Raw genomic sequence first — 20,971 nt, forward strand, 5'->3', positions numbered from 1 at the left:
TTTATATGACTCATGTTAATTTGGAATTCATCATTCACCTCTGTAAATGTGTGTAACCAGTCAAATATTTCTTAAAAACATGTGACATGAGAATTTGGCTAACCAATTAAAATAATGTTTCAAGGATGTTGAAACCATTGATTATTATTTAATAAATATATCATTGATGTGTTATGACTATAGTAATCTAAAAGAAAAAGTTAAAGATTAACATTCATAACTAGATTGTAAATTTTATATTCTTGGACTACTGGGTGCTTGTGATTACAGAAAACCAAAAACAATCATAATTACAGGTTGCATGCAACCGTTTCAGCCAAATATATTTCAGAATACATAAATTTTCCAGATTTTAGGACACTATAGTATATATATTATATATAATGTAACATCATTAGGGTCTTGGGGCAGCATCCTGTAAACAAATCATTAATATTTCTGTAGTGAAACAGAGAAATATTCACAATAAATTGGATATAGACTATAAACAACTTCGTGTCAATTCAGATGTGCCAATAAATGGGTTACTTTTATTTTACTTTTATTCGTTTGAGTTTTCAGAGCTTTGGGATTCAGTAATTACAAGTAGGAGTGTGTGCCTATATAATCTGTTTTCTCTGGAAAACCTCTGATTAGCATTAGGCCAGTCCAGTCTATATATCGAGAGAGAAATGATCAAGGAAATCCACATGAGCAAATGCAAATAAGCATCACTATGAAAAGCGTTAAATCCTGGTAATGATGAGAAGGACATGCTAGAAAGTCAGGACAAAGATATCTATAAAAAATTCCAAGAGCAGAAGTAGCAACAGAAGGAGATTTATAATTAGTCTTGAAAAAAGAAATGAAGGTAGAGCATCAAATCACTTATTTTCTTCACTTGACTTTAGCATCTTCCAGCCACAGTATCATACTTCCAAAGACACATGAAGAAATTGAAGGCCAAGGAGTAGCTACCTATTCTATATGAAATAATGTTGGTAACTACTAACCTCTGTGTCAATGGGAAATTACATTTATAGTTGTGTTATATGAATTTTGTAGAAGAATATGAATTCACTATGATCAAACTGCATATAGCATTCAGATTAAGATGGCAGAATTCTCCATAATATTCATAAATATCATTTGATCATGAATTATCTGATAATATCCCCTTAATCTATTACTTAATATCACAAACTATAAATAATTGCTCAAATCATTAAGTTAATAGAGCAGTTAAATAATATACAACAATATAAATTAAATCAAAATTGCACAATGGGTGATGAATAATGAAACAATTGATTTCTCACATCACAGATTATATAAATTATTTTCTTAATACCACTTGGGTAATTTATATGGATTAATTATTATGTCAAGAGCTAGTGGAGTCATGATGATTGATCTGATATCTTCTGCCAGGAAAAGGCTACCCTTCCTATCTAGGGCAAAGGTGCAAAAGAAACTAAAGTGTTTGATCAAAAACCACTATTCCATATTAGTTGAGAGTTATTCTATCTTCTACTGAAAATACATTCTGATTTCATTGATAATTATTATAGTAAACAGTAACTTTTGCTGACTTTCTTTTGAAGAATTTCCAAGCAGTAGTTACTACTGACATTACGATAACATTCACACAGCCTTCTGAGCTAAAGATCTCCATTTTCACAGATGAAAAAATAAAAGTACAAAGTCCAGGGTTAGAGCTAACTTACACTATTTTCTTTAACACTATTTTGTATTTTAAAAGTGTTTTTGTGTGCCAGGGCCATTATAATTGATTTAAAAATATTAGTTATTTCTAATGATTCTCTATGATACGTATTATTATCAGCTCCATTTTAAAGATGAAAACACCAGAGTGCACAGGAGTTAAATGCCTTGCCCACAGGCACGTAGCTAGTAAGTGGCAGAGCCAGGATTCAAATCCATTTGGTCTCACTCCAGAACCAGTGCTCCCAGCAACTATACTATACTGTCATTTCTGTGTGAATCCCAATTTTAAAACTAAAGGATATAATGATTATACTCATTTTTTTCAGAAATATAAAGTATAAAAAACCTAAAAAGTAGAAAAATATTATATATCTGCAAACCTAAACTTTTTAATAGAAGCAGAAAAGGCTAAAATAAAACTTTTTTAAAGACTTAGAAAGGAAAAGAAATCCACTGTGAACTAGAAAAAGCATATAAAATCACATTGGAAGAAACATTTTGCTTCCCTAAAGCAAGTGCTGTGGGATATTTTAAAGCATTACAGGGAAACACAATGGATTATTTGCCTTAATATCTCCATTAGTATCTCTTGGGAGATCCCACACTAGCTGAACATCAAAGATTATTTTTGAAATGTTCTTTGCAATGAAGTTAAATAATACAATTTGATTTTTTTAGCAGGAAGAATCTCTAGAAAGTGGTTCTATAGACTGTATCTAAAGAGTTTGTGCTAAAGCACCAAAAAATGTGAAGTTTCCAGCTTTATTTTTATTGTAGCTTATTCTCGAAGTACAAAACTAGCTAAGTTGTAGCTAACTCATCCCAAGGAGAAACACCTTAGACTTACACATTTTTGTTACATTTATTCCTAAGAATTACTCTTTGATGCTATTGAAAAATGATATTGTATCTAAAATGTCATATATTCTAGCTGTTTGTTATTAATATAGAAAAAATACAACTGATTTTATCCCAACTTTGATTTCATCAAAATTGTTAAATTTACTTAATAATTTATCTGTAGATTTACTTAGATTCTGTGAACACAATCATATCCATTAGTAATGAGTTTTAGTTCTTTCTCTCAAATCCAATGCCTTTTACTTCTTTGGCATGCTTCCTTGAATGAGCTAGGTCCAACACAATGGTAAATAGAAGCGGTAATAACAGTCAATCTTGTCTTGTTTCTCACCTCAGAAGGAAAGCCTTCAACATTTCACCATTAAGTATATGATTGTAGGGTTTTTGTACTTATCCTTTATTAGATTAAGGAATTTCCCTTTGGTTTCTAACTTGCTAAGCATTTTTTAAGCATGAATGTAATATACTGAATTCTAACAAGTGACTTACCCTTTTTTTTTTTTTTTTTTTTTTTTTGCGGTACGCGGGCCTCTCACTGTTGTGGCCTCTCCCGTTGCGGAGCACAGGCTCCAGACGCGCAGGCTCAGCGGCCATGGCTCACGGGCCCAGCCGCTCCACGGCATGTGGGATCTTCCCGGACCGGGGCACGAACCCGTGTCCCCTGTATCGGCAGGCGGACTCTCAACCACTGCGCCACCAGGGAAGCCCATCCATATATTTTTAAATGATTTTTTATTCTACTAAAATTACATTGATCACTTTTTAATGTTATTGTACAATTAAGCTGATGCAATAAACAAAAGTTAGTCAAGATACATTATCCTATTTAAGGTTTCTGGGTTTGTTTTGCTAATATTTTATGTAAGATTTTTCCATCTATGTACAGGAGTGAGATTAGACTGTCAATGTCCTGGTCAGGTATCAAAGGTATGGTAGCCTCATAAAACAAGTTAGAGAACATTCCTTCCTTTTCTCTCTTCTCTGGGTGGGTTTAATTAGATAGAATTAGATAGTAATTTTCTCTTCTCTGGGTGGGTAGAATTAGATAGTAAAGACCTATGAATCTGGACTCATCTTTGTGGGAGGGTTTTTAATTACTGATTCAATTTTTTCAATAATTAAGAGTGTATCTTCTTCTCACTTTTGGTAATATGTGTTTTTCAAGGAATTTGTTAACAATCTAAATTACTGAATTTATCAGCATGAAATTATTCATATTTCTTATAAAATTTTCAATATTTGTAATATCTGCAGTAACATCTCTATTTCTATTCTTGACGTTAACTACTTTTGTCTTTTACATTTTGATCAGTCTCACCAGTTGTTTATCAATTTTATTAGCCTTTTAAAAAACCCACTTTTGCCATTTTGATCTTCTTTATTCCATTTGCATCATTATATTAATTTCTGCTCTCATTTTTATTATTTCCTTTTTCTGTATTCTTTGGGTTTAGTTTAATATCATTCTGTCATCATTCAGGACGGTTGCTTAGATCATTTAATTTTTGCCTTACTCCTCCCTAATATGTTCATTTAAGCCTATAAGTATTCCTATAATAATGATTTATGTACATACTCTGTTTTTATTTGTAATATTTTTGTTATCATTCAGTTAAAAATATTTTCTTACATTCATTATGATTTCTTCTTTGATTCATGGGTTATTTAAAGTATATTTTTTATCTTTCCAAAGTATGGATTTTCTGGATATTTTGTTATTTTTAATAGCATGTGATGAGAAACAATACTCTGTGTGATTTCAATTTTTCGAACTATGTTTTATTATTCCACTATATAGTTGATATTTATAAAAGATTCAGATATGCTTGGTGTATTGTATTCTGAGGTCACTGAATTCACTATTATATGACAGTTAAATTTGTTAATCATATTGTTAAAATGTTCTTTGTCTCTAATTTTTTGAGAAGTATATATTAAAATCTCCCTTGATGGTTGTAGATTTGTCTATTTTTCCCTGTAATTCTGTCAACTTTTGCTTTGCAAAACATCTGGGACATTGTCACTTGAAGGAATCTATGGTGTTTATCAAGGCCCCAATCTTTGACAGGCCCTGAACTCCTACTTTTTCCCTTAGGCCCATGAGTCTGTCAAAAGCATTATTCAGTACTAACAAGTACTCACTAACAAGTACCTGGTTTTAACTCTCTGATGTCTTCAAGCAAATGTTTTGGTATTTTGTCCAGCTTTTCTTGTTGTCATCAGAGGGAGGATTTGTCCAAATACCCAGTGCTTGCTCTATTACCAAAGGCAGAAGCCCTAACTCAGTGGTTTTTAAAAAATGTTTTTAGCCACGTAAATGAGCTTATATGGAAGCTCAGTACATGAAAGATAGAAATACAGAGATGCTGAGACTGAAAATTGTCTCTGAGAGTACTACAACTTACACATACTAAAAGTCACATATTCGTCTTTAATTCTAAATGGAACTAACGACTGTCTTGAGAAGTGCTAAAATGTACTTCCTGTTTATTCGTGTATCTTTGCAGCTTAAAAACAATATTTTCATACTTTTGGAAAACTACCTATTTTAACTGGACAATATTTATAAAAATCCAGTTTTTAAATGGAACTTAAAATCCACCTCCCATAGATCTTTTTGGTGATGAAGGGAATAGTAGAGGCATACTGAACAATAAAAATTAAACTAAAGGCATCTTCTCAACTATATTAGGATAAAGGACAAATGTTGAAATATCCCTACTGGGGGAAAAATTAAATTTATTACTCTTTTGTATGCTCTTACTTGGCTTTTGAAAGCAAAAGTATATAAGTTAAATAATACCATCTCCATGTAGGTTATTTCTGTCACCTCCGGGTTTGTAATTGCTGTCCTTGTTCAGTCCTTTAAAGGTAAAGATTGTTCAAATTAAAAGAATCTTATAGATAATAGCATGTATGAAGTTTTAGTCTTTAGCTTTTTCTCTAACCATATAGACAAAAAGAGACTTTCAATTTCAAACTGCATTGTGGCATTACTTTATATAAAACTCACAGGGTCTAGGAAATGTAAACCAGTACCTGGAATTACCCCAATTGGTACCAATGCCTGAGAGTGATCCTCTTGAGTCAGTTGCATATTTGTAAACCACTAGCAGGCACTGTTTACAAAGCTCGACCAGGCGCTGGCAACATTGGAGCTGCAAAGGAGTCACCACCTCCCGGCTTTTACTGAAAATACTCTCCCAAGAGGATCTGTTGGCATGGAAACAGACATGACCTCATGTGGCTGTTAAAAATGACAACCAACTATATCACTTACCTAGCAACAAACCCATTAAAAAAACGTAGAAATGGCCTCACACATTTGAAGTGACTACAGATGGTTGAGAGGTATAAAGTAAATATACAAATTTGGAAATTAATCTTTACATGAAAAAAAACACAACATAGAATTCATATCTTTAAAGACTTCACTGCTGCTAGCTGTAAGTAACAGGATGGTTTCCCAACACCTCCTAAAAATTGAGTTACTCTACATTAAAGTAACTGTAAAATATTGAGCTAATTTCTCACAAGTTAGGTATTCTAAGAATTTACATTTTCTAGGAAGCTACATTTAATTTTATATTAATAATGATCCCACAAATTAAAAAGTTGCTGCAACTTAATTTGTGATCTCTTAATTGTTATCTCTCAGATTCTCTCTGAGAATTTTGGTTAATCCTTTGCTTATGACCACCCCTTTCAAAACACTTTCATATGTAATTATGTCCATGATATTCCTAGAGCACAGGTTCTATACTGTAGATGTAATGTAATCTCCACAAGTCCTGCCCTACTGCAGTTCCAAAGGTAGTGTCTTCCCTCCTTCAGTGCACTCAGCTTAGTGCACAGCAGGCAGTAGTACATACTGTCTTGGTAAATTTAAATGTGTGCATGCATGCATGCGTGCGTGCGTGTGTGTGTGTACACATATATATGTATTCACAATTCCTAAGCTGATTGTCATGGCCCAAATCAGGAAACATCTTATCACCCTACCACCATCGAGAAAGGGAGAGAGAGACAGAGAGAGAGAGAGGGACTGACTTATTTCCTTAGTGTAACTGAAACTCCTTTCAAGCCTCAAGGGGAAGGTTTGCTTTAAGACTTGGTAATGGTTCAAGTCTCATTTTACATAAACCAATTCGCTTAACCCGCAGAGAGAGAAAAGACTAGAAAGAAAAAAATATTAAGGAAAATATTTTTCTGAAGAAATGTACTTCCCAGTGGGAAATTCAGAGATTCCATTTTCAATCTCCTGTGGATATTTGATATCTTTGGAATTTTTAAAAAATGCTTTAGAAACTCAGAAAGGTATTTTTTAGTAGAAAGGCTACTGTTTATTTTTTCAGGAGAAAAGACAGCATGTCATCAGTGAATGACAGATTTTCTTAAAGGGAATAAGATTCAAATAAGTAGATTGAAAGGAATAAATTTTCCTCCATTTTCTAAGATGTTCAGGGCTAAATATAATACTGTTTTTATTATTTAAAAAGGATTAAAAGTTACTTTCATTCAAGAAATAGTAATATGTTAGTTAAATTAACTCTAAAAATTTAAATTATTACTAAATATAAGAAAAACTAGATATGATATGCATATTTGTGTGTATATAGATATATCTCCAATTTACTTGATGTAATCAAGAAAAACAGGAGAACACCAATTAATAAGGGAATATGTTTATAACTGATAAGTCTTGATCTAGCAAGGCTTACATGCCTGGGCCCAGAGAAATCAAAATTTCATACAAACGTAAATACACGAAGAAAACATTCTGACTGTCTGACTCTCAGCTTAGCACTTTTACTTTCTCTCCCCTGGGATTCTGGGTATTTCTGTAAAAGCCTACCTCCATCACCACCCTCCCCCCTGAATTTGAATATATTTATATTTTGATACTTTGGAGACATCTGATTAGATTCACTATCAGGTTCCTCACATCACGGTAATTTTTCTTTTGCTGACTTGGAGTACAGACGTAAGAAAAGAACACATAAAATGGAGGAAAGGCAAAGGACCTTCTTCAAATAGCACCTTAATTTGATGTAACACTCTGAGTAATATGTGAGTTATAATATAAGCAGCTTTGGCTTCTCATTCTCTCATTGTTCCTTAAATATTTAAAATAAACATACGAATCAAGGTTCTCTACCTAATTTTGGTGTGTATGTTCACCATCACTGACCAAAGACCACATTCTACGCTATTAATCCATATTTAAGTGTCAACACTCCAGAATCACTCATAAAGAAAAAAGAAAATGACCAGGACTTGCTTTGTTTGGTACTAGGCTAATGGCACCCCCTCTGCACAAAAGAAACCTATTCTTCAACCTGAATGTTTTTGAACCGTGTCCCCTCCCTCCTACCCACTACCTGGCACAGCTGAGTAATATGAAATGCCTCTAGAACACGACAGTGTTCTCAATTTTCAATACTAACACACAAAATTTTAAGAAGGTGAAAGGATGGAGAAATAATTTAAAATATCAGTGCCTTTATCAAAGAACCCAGGGTCTTATCTGCCTGCTTTCTAAATCTAAATTCCAAGGAAATGGGAGGGCCAAAATCTATGAATTCAAAAAGAAAAATTAAATGGTTAAAAAGTTCTCTCCAGAACTCCCTAATCCTCAGAGAAATATGAAAAGAAATGACTTCAAATGACATTTTTAATAATATAACAATAAGATACAGAATACTGAATAACCTCCCGGTAACAAAGGGGAATGATTAATGAAATCCAGAGACTTGAAAAGCCTCATATTATCCAGTAATCCAATAATCTTTACCAGCTTTTTCATCAAAATATTTAATAAAGCAGCTATCTAAAAAGTGAAACATTCATTTCTTTCTCCTCTGGTAGAAGCCCAAATGAATGACTGAGTAGCCCAAAGAAGAAAGGAAAGTTTAAAAAAAAAAAAAAAAAAAAATCTGGACTACACCAACCGGACAATCAGCAACAGAAAGATTAATGAGCTGAAAAGTATGAACAACGCAACATCCAGTTGAAAGTGATATAAGAACAGAAAGATTCACATCATTTTAAGTAGTCTATATGATACGCATACATTTTCAGGTAGGCATATAATTCAGCCTAGAAGCAGACTGCTGCCTTAGAATATTCCTTACAATTTCTTCTTTCCCTGAGATTGTAAAAGAAAAGCTTTTCTACGACAAACTTCCATAGGAAAATGTCTTTGGCTAAAGGGTCTAAACTAGATTCTTTTCTTTGGGGTTTACATATCAGGAGTTTGAGTGGAAAGAGGGCTTTTCCAAATAATACATTCCTTCTCCCATAGTTCCCCTGCCTCCTCCTCTTTGCTTTACCTGGCAGATTCCTCTTCTTCCTCATCCTGCAAGTCTAAGCTGAAATATTGCTTCCCTTGGCCACCCTTCCTGAGCTCTGTGGCCTGAGTTTGAGTCCCATAGCACCTAGGCTTCCCCTAGCTCAGTAAAACATGGTGGATAATTTTATGCATGAAAATTCCAAGAGCTGTTCCCCTGGAGAGGACACATTCAGAACGTGGAGCATCATTCTGAATAGCACTCCCAGGAGGCTGCATGTGATAAAAAACGGTCACTGAGCATGGGCTTCAGCAGCCTGGAAGAGCAAGAGAGGGGGATGAGGGTGTTTTCTCTTTGATGCATCAGCCAAACCCCTGGGCCAATTCTAGGAAAACCTATGACAAACATCTACAATATTCTTTGAAGTTTCTGGACGTGGACAGGGAATGGTTTATTCATTTTGTTTTATTATTGAGATGTTGACAGGCAGAGGCAGGAATCAAGGTGGCCCAGAGTTATTTGGAATATTTTTTCTAAGAGTTTTACACCTAACTGTGAAAGACAGCTACACCTTTTATTAAAATCATTCCTTTAGAAATGAGCTAAGAGTAGATTTTTACCTAGACCGCTAGGCTGTTAGATCAAAGGTCAAAGGAGTATACATTGACTAGATACGATTCAAAGAATAAGCAGAACTAGTCTGGGTCCAAAGTGACAATCAAACACACACAACACTATGTGACTTCACTAAGTTGAAGAAGCCTAGGAATGCCATTTGTAAAGGTACAAAAAAAAAAAAAAAATCAGATGTAAAACTCATCTCTACAAGCCTCCAAGTTTTTAAAGAAATGGATGGAGAGTGGAGGTCAAATAGGACTCAAAGTTACTCCTGCTCCAGCCGCTCCAGTGCAGTGGGCTGGGGATTGGGCTAATGCTATGGGCTTGCAGTATAGCAAGCTTGGCAACCATGGGCAATGCTGCTTTGAGAGGACTGAATAAAGCATAGAGTTAAGAGCTTGGGCTCTTGACTCAGACAACCTGGGTTTAAATCCAGGCTCACTATGAGAACTTGGGCAAGTTATATACTTTATGCTTCCATTTCCTTATCTATACAATGAAAATAATAATAGTTTACTCAAAATATTGTAGTGGTAATTATAAAAATGTTTACTATGAAAAACAGTATCAGGCACTTAGTAATCTTTCAATAAATGTTATTTACATTCTTTATGATTACTAGTAGTAATAGATACCACCAGAGACATCTGGGGGGGAGTAGTGTGCTAGGTACAAGAGAAAAGGATTCTGAATGGAGTCAGAGTAAATTACCAAAATAGTGTCATCAGCACCAATTTCAGTAGCAGACTATCTCAGTGCCTTCCATTTGTGAAGAGTAACTGAAATCCATGTTCAACATTCCAACCAGTGGATCAACAAACAGAAAAAAATTCTAATTATGACTTTAGATTAATTGAACTTCTACAGACAGCCATCAACTAAGGGCCATGGAGTACAGTTCAAATGTTTCACTTAAGTCTCTGTAGAAATAATTTATGGCCAAGATTATTCTCAGATTTCATCACAACCCAGAGCACCTTGTGAATTCTCCCTGTTGGTGAATGGTAGCTGAGGAAAATTATGGTGGTGAGAATAAGTCTGCAAATGGTATAAATGATTCAGTACTAGATGACTAGAATATTTAAATGGAAGACATTCAGAGATCATGTCAGACTAGAATAGTCTGTTAAGGTTTTACCAAAAAAAGGGCATGGTCTGGGTCTTTACATAGGATTTAAATAATGCAGGGGGGACTGGAGAAATGGGGTTGTAGAAGGCAGCCCAATCAGCTACTCATTGACACTAACAGTTCGGAGGCAGAAAAGGACAAATTTTTAAGATATTTGAAAAATAATGAATTTGTTTTTGGGGAGCAAAGTTTAAGTAGGAGAGTAATGAGAGAGAAGACTGGAGAAATAAGAAAGAATCAGCATATTAGAGAGTCTTATATCTCTAGATAAAAAGTCTAGACTTTAATGATAAATGAGGGAAATCATTACAGATTTTAGGAAATGACTCTGACAGTAGGATGGATAAGGGAAACAAAAAACTGGAGGCAAAAATGCCTGGGAATCTATTAATTTCATTTAGCCTTTCTACCAAAAAGGCTCCTCTTCTCTGAAATCCTACAATAACGTATCTGTCATCTCCTTCATGATCATGACTTTTGCATGTATCTTATTTTGTCTATTAGAGACAGCAGAGTTTTATTGGTTAAGAGCATGAAATCTGGGACCAGGCTGCTTAAGTTCAAATCCCAGTTGCACTATGTCCTTAGCACCTATCTGTGCCTTGGTTTCCTTATCTATAAAATGGAAATTATCATAAAACTTGCTTCAAAGTGATGTTGTGTGGATTAAATTACTTAATACATGTACAGTGCTTAGAACAATGCCTGGCACATAGTATAAGTGGTATAGTGTTAGCTATTATCATTTTTAAGTTTCTTCAGGGCAGGATCTATGTCAGATTCAGCTTTGTATCTCCAAAAGTATTTAAATTATCAAGTAAATACTCGATAATTGTGAAGAACAGTGAAAAACAACCTACAATTAAATAATTGATAATTGTTAAGAATAATGAAAAACAATCTAGAGTAGCCACAGTGGGGATGTGACAGAAAAACTAACAAGATTTAGCACATGACTGAATAAAGAAAATGAAGGAGAACAAGGATGCGGATGCCCCTGAGATATCAAAACCATGTGATTGGGAGAATAACAATGGGGTTTTGGGAAGTCCAGAAGGGAAGCCATTTCTGAATAAAAAGGAGGTATGGAACGTTTGGCTTTAGATATCTTGAAGACAAAATGACAGTGAGTCACAACAGCTTTGACAGGACTGAAAGTCTGCAGAGGAGCAGGAGTGTAGCCATGATTTTGGAAGTCTGCTACATAAAGGCAACAGCAGAAGAGCTGTAAGGATACAGATGTCTAACTGAGATTTTTTATTAATTAAGACTACTTTCTCTCCACTGAATTCAAATTTGTTGGGTGGTGTTGTGTTCATACCCATCATCTCATCTACATCAGCTTAAATGCTATAAATTATAGTTGAGTACTGAAACTTACATGCAGTTACAAATCCACATTTTAAGAGATTAAAGAAATTCAGCCATTTTATTGGGCAAACTTTATAACTAAATAGTAAATTATTAAAAATGACAATAATAAAAGGTAACTTAACACTTACCCTGAATCACAGAAACAGTTCCACAGTCCTTGGCCATGACTCCAGAGTAAGCGATTAAAAACTCGGTTGAAAATCCGATATAAATTTACTTCCTCAACATCAGGTACCTTCCAGATGCGTGGAAGAACTGTACGGACACTTGTTTTTACTATATCCAAAACCTAGTGGAAAACCCAAAATATTTCAAAATCTAGGTGTATATGTGTGTGCCTAAAATTCAAAGATGAATATATATAATTCAAAAATGAATACACACACACACATACTCACTCACTCACTAAACGACAGCACAGAATGAAAAGTCCAGAAATAGATCCAGTATTTATGAAACTCTGGTATATGACATAGGTGGCAAGTCTGACTCATTGGAGTAAGAAGAGATTAAATTTAAAAATTAAAGTTAAGTGAAATTTAAATTAAATCAATAAATGGAGAATTTTTAAATAGTAATCTTCATGGAAAAAATAGATAAAGTTGAATCATTCCCTCAATTCACAAAAATCAACTCTAGAGTGATTAAGGTTTTAAGTTTGAAAAATAAGCCATTAAATATCTTAGTGAAAAGTATTAGTGAATATCTTTTAGACCCTGGTTTAGAAAAAGGTTACTTAAGTAGCAAAAAAGTATAGAACATAAAAGATTAATAGGTTTCCCTTATATTAAAATTAAGAACTTCTGGCCATCAAAAGATAGCTTGAAAGAAATAAAGATCAAGTTACAAACTGGGAAAATACATTCAAAACATATACATCTAACAAAAGATTAGTATCAGGAATATATAATGAATGCCTAACCAATTGTTAAATACACACCAACAAATTAACAGAAAAAAATGGACAAAAATACATGAACAGGAATTTCACAAAAGAGGAAATAAATATGTCTGATAAACATAAAGAATAAAAATTAAGACTATATAAGACATCATTTTCTATCCATTTAATTGACAAAAATTAAAAGTCTGACAGCACCAAGTGCTGGAGAAATATGGATCTACAGCGTCTCTTAGACTTGTTGGCAGGAGTACAAATTGGAAAATAGCTGGGCATTATCTCCTAAAGTTGAAAATGCATATACCCCAAGACCCAGCAAGTTTATTCCTAAGAGAAACTCTCTCACAGGTTAAAAACAAAAGCCATGTACAAGAATGTTCAAACAGCTGTTCACAATTACAGACAACTTGAAAAATTCTAACTCTCCATCAATGGGAGAGTGAATAAAAGTCGTATACTCATTCCCTTGGACTTTTATACAGCAGTCAAAATGAATGAAATTAAAGGGCACACAACAATCCGGAGCATCTTAATTATCAATGGTTAAGTTTTTAAAAAATACATACCAGTCATTACATACAGTATGAAACTCTTTTAATAGAAGTAAAGACAATTAAATTTTAAAAATACTTATGAGGAATACACATAGATATAATAAGAATATATAAAGAAAGAAAGCAAGGGACTGGGGAATACTGAATTTAAGAAAATGGCTACCTGAGACATAAAGGGCCAGGGGGATGGAACGTAGTCATTTGATAAAAAAATAGATTATTACCAAGATACTTGATTTGGGTGTTGGGTTCACAAATGGTACAATAACTTAAAAACACTAACTAAATAAAAGCAGACCACATATGGACCAATAATGAGGAAGTATCATGAAACAGGCCTAGGATTAATCTAATTCTGGGAAACTAAAATCCTAGAGGTTCTGAAAAATTTATAAATCCCAAAAAGCTACTTTGACTAATTCAATGTATTTAATACTTCTGCAATTCAGGTATTTGCAAGGAAACACTTTTTTTAAAAAGTAAATATGAACAAATACAGTTATCCTAATTTCAGTTCACCAAAGTAGATTTTTCACTTCTTATTTTATCTAATTAAAGGGAATCCTTGTAAAGATGACAGTGAGAGATGAAAAGAGAAAGACTTTCAAACATACAGACTGAATGAAGATACAATTTTTCTCCATAGGTACAAACGTATAGAAAATTGGGAGCATATAAAAGAAGAATTTAATTTGTTTCTCTTTAAAACAGCCATATTTAAAGAAGTGATATTAGTTTTCTCTGAAAAAGGCAAATTTAGAATAAACATCTGTTTAAAAACTCATTCTACGAGGCCACCATCACCTTGATACCAAAACCAGAAAAGGATGTCACAAAGAAAGAAAACTACAGGCCAGTATCACTGATGAACATAGATGCAAAAATCCTCAACAAAATCCTAGCAAACAGAATCCAACAGCACATTAAAAGGATCATACACCATGATCAAGTGGGGTTTATTCCAAGAATGCAAGGATTCTTCAATATACGCAAATCAATCAATGTGATTCACCATATTAACAAATTGAAGGAGAAAAAACATATGATCATCTCAATAGATGCAGAGAAAGTTTTCGACAAAATTCAACACCCATTTATGATAAAAACCCTGCAGAAAGCAGACATAGAGAGAACTTTCCTCAACATAATAAAGGCCATATATGACAAACCTATAGCCAACATCGTCCTCAATGGTGAAAAACTGAAAGCATTTCCATTAATATCAGGAAAAGACAAGGTTGCTCACTCTCACCACTCCTATTCAACATAGTTTTGGAAGTTTTAGCCACAGCAATCAGAGAAGAAAAGGAAATAAAAGGAATACAAACTGGAAAAGAAGAAGTAAAGCTGTCATTGTTTGCAGATGACATGATACTATACACAGAGAATCCTAAAGATGCTACCAGAAAACTACTAGAGCTAATCAATGAATCTGGTAAAGTGGCAGGATACAAAATTAATGCACAGAAATCTCTGGCATTCCTATACACTAGTGATGAAAAATCTGAAAGTGAAATCAAGAAAACACTCCCATTTACCATTGCAACAAAAAGAATAAAATATCTAGGAATAAACCTACCTAAGGAGACAAAAGACCTGTATGCAGAAAATTATAAGACACTGATGAAAGATATCAAAGATGATACAAATAGATGGAGAGATATACCATGTTCTTGGACTGGAAGAATCAACATTGTGAAAATGACTCTACTACCCAAAGTAATGTACAGATTCAATGCAATCCCTATCAAACTACCACTGGCACTTTTCACAGAACTAGAACAAAAAATTTCACAATTTGTATAGAAACACAAAAGACCCTGAATAGCCAAAGCAGTCTTGAGAACGAAAAATGGAGCTGGAGGAATCAGGCTCCCTGACTTCAGACTATACTACAAAGCTACAGTAATCAAGACAGTATGGTACTGGCACAAAAACAGAAAGATAGATCAATGGAACAGGATAGAAAGGCCAGAGATAAACCCATGCACATATGGTCACCTTATCTTTGATAAAGGAGGCAGGAATGTACAGTGGAGAAAGGACAGCCTCTTCAATAAGTGGTGCTGGGAAAATTGGACAGGTACATGTAAAAGTATGAGATTAGATCACTCCCTAACACCACACACAAAAATAATCTCAAAATGGATTAAAGACCTAAATGTAATGTCAGAAACTATCAAACTGTTAGAGGAAAACATAGGCAGAACACTCTATGACATAAATCACAGCAAGATCCTTTTTGACCCACCTCCTAGAGAAATGGAAATAAAAGCAAAAATAAACAAATGGGACCTAATGAAACTTCAAAGCTTTTGCACAGCAAAGGAAACCAAAAACATAAACAAGGCCAAAAGACAACCCTCAGAATGGGAGAAAAATATTTGCAAATGAAGCAACTGACAAAGGATTAATCTTCAAAATTTATAAGCAGCTCATGCAGCTCAATAACAAAAACAAACAAACAACCCAATCCAAAAATGGGCAGAAGACCTAAATAGACATTTCTCCAAAGAAGATATACAGACTGCCAACAAACACATTCTTTCATGTGTTTCAACATCATTAATCATTAGAGAAATGCAAATCAAAGCTACTTTCATGTGTTTCAACATCATCAATCATTAGAGAAATGCAAATCAAAACTACAATGAGATATCATCTCACACCAGTCAGAATGGCCATCATCAAAAAATCTACAAACAATAAATGCTGGAGAGGGTGTGGAGAAAAGGAACACTCTTGCACTGCTGGTGGGAATGTGAATTGGTACAGCCACTATGGAAAACAGTAAGGAGGTTCCTTAAAAAACTACAAATAGAACTACCATATGACCCAGCAATCCCACTAATGGGCATATATCCTGAGAAAACCGTAATTCAAAAATAGTCTTGTACCAAAATGTTCATTGCAGCTCTATTTACAATAGTCCAGAGATGGAAACAACCTAAGTGTCCATCATTGGATGAATGGATAAAGAAGATGTGGCACATATATACAATGGGATATTACTCAGCCATAAAAAGAAACGAAATTGAGCTATTTGTAATGAAGTGGATAGACCTGGAGTCTGTCATACAGAGTGAAGTAAGTCAGAAAGAGAAAGACAAATACCGTATGTTAACACATACATATGGAATTTAAGAAAAAAAAATGTCATGAAGAACCTAGGGGTAAGACAGGAATAAAGACACAGACCTAGAGAATTGACTTGAGGATATGGGGAGGGGGACGGGTAAGCTGTGACAAAGTGAGAGAGTGGCATGGACATATATACACTACCAAACGTAAAATAGCTAGCTAGTGGGAAGCAGCCGCATAGCACAGGGAGATCAGCTTGGTGCTTTGTGACCGCCTGGAGGGGTGGGATAGGGAGGGTGGGAGGGAGGGAGACGCAAGAGGGAAGAGATATGGGAACATATGTATATGTATAACTGATTCACTTTGTTATAAAGCAGAAACTAACACACCATTGTAAAGCAATTATACTCCAATAAAGATGAAAAATAAATAAATAAAGCAAAAAAAATCAATTTAGGGAAAAAATTTCAAAATAACATTTTATTTATAGAAGAATATCAACTACAGCTTCTCACAGTGAAGTGTGTAAGCAGCATGATTCCTTCCTTTCCTACTCCAGCTTCTTTCACTGTGAAGTGGGAACAGTATGTAAACCCTACAGGCGTCAGGGGTGTGTGGGCTGAAGGGGAGGAGAATGAGGAGAGATAATGCAATCTGTAATAAAGTAGCTTGTGAAAAAAAATTGTCCTGGAAAAGCTTGTTATTAGATAATGAAATCTTAATTATGAAAAGGGATTTAAAAATTTTTGATATGAGTTGTTCACAATAATACTGATATAATTTGGATATCAGACATTAATTCATACTTTTTATCTTTTTACGATTTTCAGTTAAGCTAATAGTTTAACCTTTTATATTTTTAATGTAGAAAACAGGACTCATAATTGATGTGATACAAGAATCAACACTAGCAGTAAACAGCAAATTTTAATCAATTCTCTTCTCAACTTCCCTTCCTCCTTTCTATGTATTAGTGAGTAATAACAGGCCAAAAGTCATAACACAGGAAGAATTTAAAAAGCAGCAAAGATAACCCATAAATTGGTTTCAAGAATAAATATGAGTTCTACATAATAAATGCAATTAAAATGTTAACAATACTGGAAATTTTAACATTATCTTCGTTTCATATTCTATTATTAAATAATTATTCAGCTTTAAAGTGACACAGCATTTGAGATGACGAGTTATTCGTTATTTCCTTCTGAATATGCGCACAGTGAAATCCATAGGATGCGACAGAACCAAAGAGGAGGGCAGCTCGCATGAACTGGCTGCCTGCTCCGCGCCAAGCACTGCTCTCCGTACATCACTTAGAGGAGGCTCTCTTGGCCGCTACTCTGTATATGCTTTGTTCTTAATTTCGAGGGAATTTTAAAGCATGATGGTCTAATATACTAGCCTACACATGGCTAAAAGCAGCAACTTCGGAAAACGGCCCAGGAGTTAGGGATAGGGAATGCAGCTGTGCCACTCCTCATGTTTCCTCCAACATGGAGACGGATAAATCTTCAGGCCTCTTGCAACCGAGCAAACAACTCTGCCTGAGGAGTGATCTCCCAGATTGTGAGACCAGCATGGTCTGGGCAACCCAGAAACTTGCTCGTTCTTTGCCAGAGCACCTTCTGGGAAGATACATTCTCCTTTGCTTCCCTTCATCTTTCAATTTCAAGCTCTGGTCCTGGAGAAAGGAGTGGGTTAGAGAGACCTGTAATTTGGAGGATATGAGGGCATATAAACCAAGGAAGCAAGAGCCCAAACCCTTCATCTCTCCTCTGAGTCTTCACATAGCCTCTCTCCTCTGCCTGGAACAGTCTTGCCCCATCTGTTCACTTGGTGAACTTCTATGTTTTACCTCAAACATCACTTCTCCAGGGAGACCTTTACCTGCCACTAAACTATTGTATGATCCCTGAATGCCCAACTCTTCCCCTATTAATAATTATATCTCATTTTATTTTAATTTCCTGTTTAGTTAATGGAGACTGTTAGCTACATAAAAAGAGGAATTATACCAGTATACCTACCATGTCCCCAAGGCTCAAAAGAGGTCTAGCACTTAGTAGGTGTTTGTCTTAGTGAAAATGCTTCTTGCAAGAAAGTGAAACCTATGCAAACAAGGTAAAAATCAGAGCTAACACTTATTGAAGGCTTACAATGGACCAAACACTGTTCTAATCACTTTTACATATAGCAATTCATTTAATCCTCAAAATAAAAACATTGAGATAGATAACACTGGTCCACAATCCCTTTCCAAAAATCTTGAGGCTAGATTTCATAATCATACACATTACTATTTCCACAGGAAAACATGTGAATATTCAAACCAAGAGACAGACAAAAGTAACAAATAACTTCCTGTAGGGTCATTGTCTCCAAAGGAGTTCCGGCGGGTTAGGTTTTGCTGCCTAATGGTTATGAAAAATGTTTGGTTCTGAAAACATTTTGGGTCTCATTTTATGGATGAGAAAACCCAGGCATAGAGCAGATAGGTAACTTACCCAGGATTGCACAGTTAGGTAATGGATAGCTATGTAGCCAGACCCATGATCTTAACCACTACCTGCCAATGCCTCATAATTAATTTGATCTGTCCTGGTGCCAACAGCAAAATTCTAGAAGAGATTGTCTCTTCTTAGATTCAGATTCACCTCTAGTCAAGTAATACTTGGGAAAATGGGTGGAGTCACTGTGTACAAACAAGGTTGCCCAGGCACCCCCTCCAATAAGGCCATGCAGTCCATCAGGAACCAGTTTGCTTAAAAGGCCACACAGATGGGGAGACAATGCCTGTACCTCTAGCAAAACACTGGCTGAGTAATTTTAGGAAGGCAGAAAACAGGCAAGAAATCAGACTGGGATGAGGAAAATTAGTGTCAGTTCTATCTGCAATGCTATTTGGATTTCTGGGTGTTTTGCAGTTAGAAGTAAATGGATGGGAGATGAATAACTTGTGAAACACAAAAACAAATAGTCAGCAAGGTGCCCTTTGTGTTTACCTGTGGACTCATGTGAGGCTAACTTATAGAATATGTTAGGTAATGGATCCATTTCCTGACATTGTGACTTTTAAAAGCATCCCGATCCAACATCAAGCTCTCCAAGGGAAAAAATAAATGGGATATTCAGTCAATGAAAGCATTAATAAAATGAAAAGATTTATCTTTTCCATATGAAATATAGCACATTTTGAAGGCATAAAGCCCACAGACAAATTCATATTTTGCAAGAACATACAGATGCTGAATGACAAACTGTTCCATATGGCTGAACAGTTGGTCCTAAATTAAAATAATGGCATGAGGTGAGGGAGGTTTAGAAATAACATTAAAAACACTACATGCTGTACTAATGATGCACGCAGCAGCCATGACATAGAGTAAAGGCATCTCTGCTGATGGAAAATGAACAGCCCTGTACAGCATCTATGTCAGCCCAAATGAAAAAGAGAGATGGAAAACAATAACGTCAAAATTCATGCAGAAGCAGCTACAGTAGGTATTTAAAAAATTGCTATTTAGAGAAGAAATACTTGATAAACAAGGGTTTCTTAGAACCCCAAAATAAATGCAAATATTGTACAACCTTATTATCACTACTTATTTCTCTTCCTTCTCCGATCTTAGTTTATGCCTAGATATCAGAGAATACGCTTTTCAGAAAATTTGGCATTCTTCACAGCCCACCATTGCTGTGATATTTTCATACTTCAAGTATATTCCTTACAAACTATATAAAGCAACTGCATTCTTAGCAGAAAGCTGAATTATGCTAGTGTGGAGTTACCACAACATGACATTAAGTAAGATCAGCTGATTCCATTTTCACCTGGTGAGGATTCCTTTCAGTAGTTTAGTCCTACATCACCGACCTTTAAATTTTACTCCCATTAAGAAAAATTTGAAATAAGACATGTGGAAGAGTTTGTGTGTGTGGCATTCTAATCTTAAGAGTTTTGCAATATTCAAATGAGAAACTAGCAAAAGCTTCCAATACTGGAGCAGAAAAAGTGAGATACATATGTCAACAATGGTTTCTAAATGGAATTAAGAGATTTAAATGAGAGTCTTGTGCATTCCACATCTAGAATTCTCCTTGGGACATGGTCGTCTCTCAATCAATATTGTTGAGTGCATGTTTTAATGAGCAAATAAATAAATGAATAAACAACTCTCAAAATCCCCAATAGTGCCTAGTATAGCTCTTGAACAAAATTGGCAACCAATAAATGTTTGTCAAATTAAATTGTATCACACACAACCTTTGTGGTAGTCATGGAGACATGCCATTTGAATCAACCAGCTTCTAAGAGTGCAGTTAGCTGACAGCATCCCCATTCAGGATCCGTTACAACAGTCAAGCCAAGCTTATACTCTCCCCAGGCTGCTCCCGACCAAGGATTGAGCACGGTTGGGATACCAGAGGGGCAATATTTCTGCCCCGTGTGATCCTT

The 20,971-nt window shown here is 34.9% G+C and overlaps 1 protein-coding gene across 3 annotated transcripts in view; it reads right to left on the reverse strand.

Moving 5' to 3' along the window:
* TTLL7 (tubulin tyrosine ligase like 7) overlaps window positions 1-20,971 on the reverse strand; it is a 97,654-nt gene that overhangs the window by 4,949 nt on the left and 71,734 nt on the right. For all 3 annotated transcript variants that reach the window (XM_060024294.1, XM_060024288.1, XM_060024281.1), the window contains exons 18-19: window positions 12,108-12,268; window positions 5,608-5,781 (exon numbers count right to left, since the gene is read on the reverse strand). In XM_060024294.1, the coding sequence (XP_059880277.1) occupies window positions 5,608-5,781; window positions 12,108-12,268 (335 nt within the window). The remainder of the gene's footprint in view (window positions 1-5,607; window positions 5,782-12,107; window positions 12,269-20,971) is intronic.

Source organism: Delphinus delphis, chromosome 1 (assembly GCF_949987515.2).
Source record: "Delphinus delphis chromosome 1, mDelDel1.2, whole genome shotgun sequence".
NCBI lineage: Eukaryota > Metazoa > Chordata > Mammalia > Artiodactyla > Delphinidae > Delphinus > Delphinus delphis.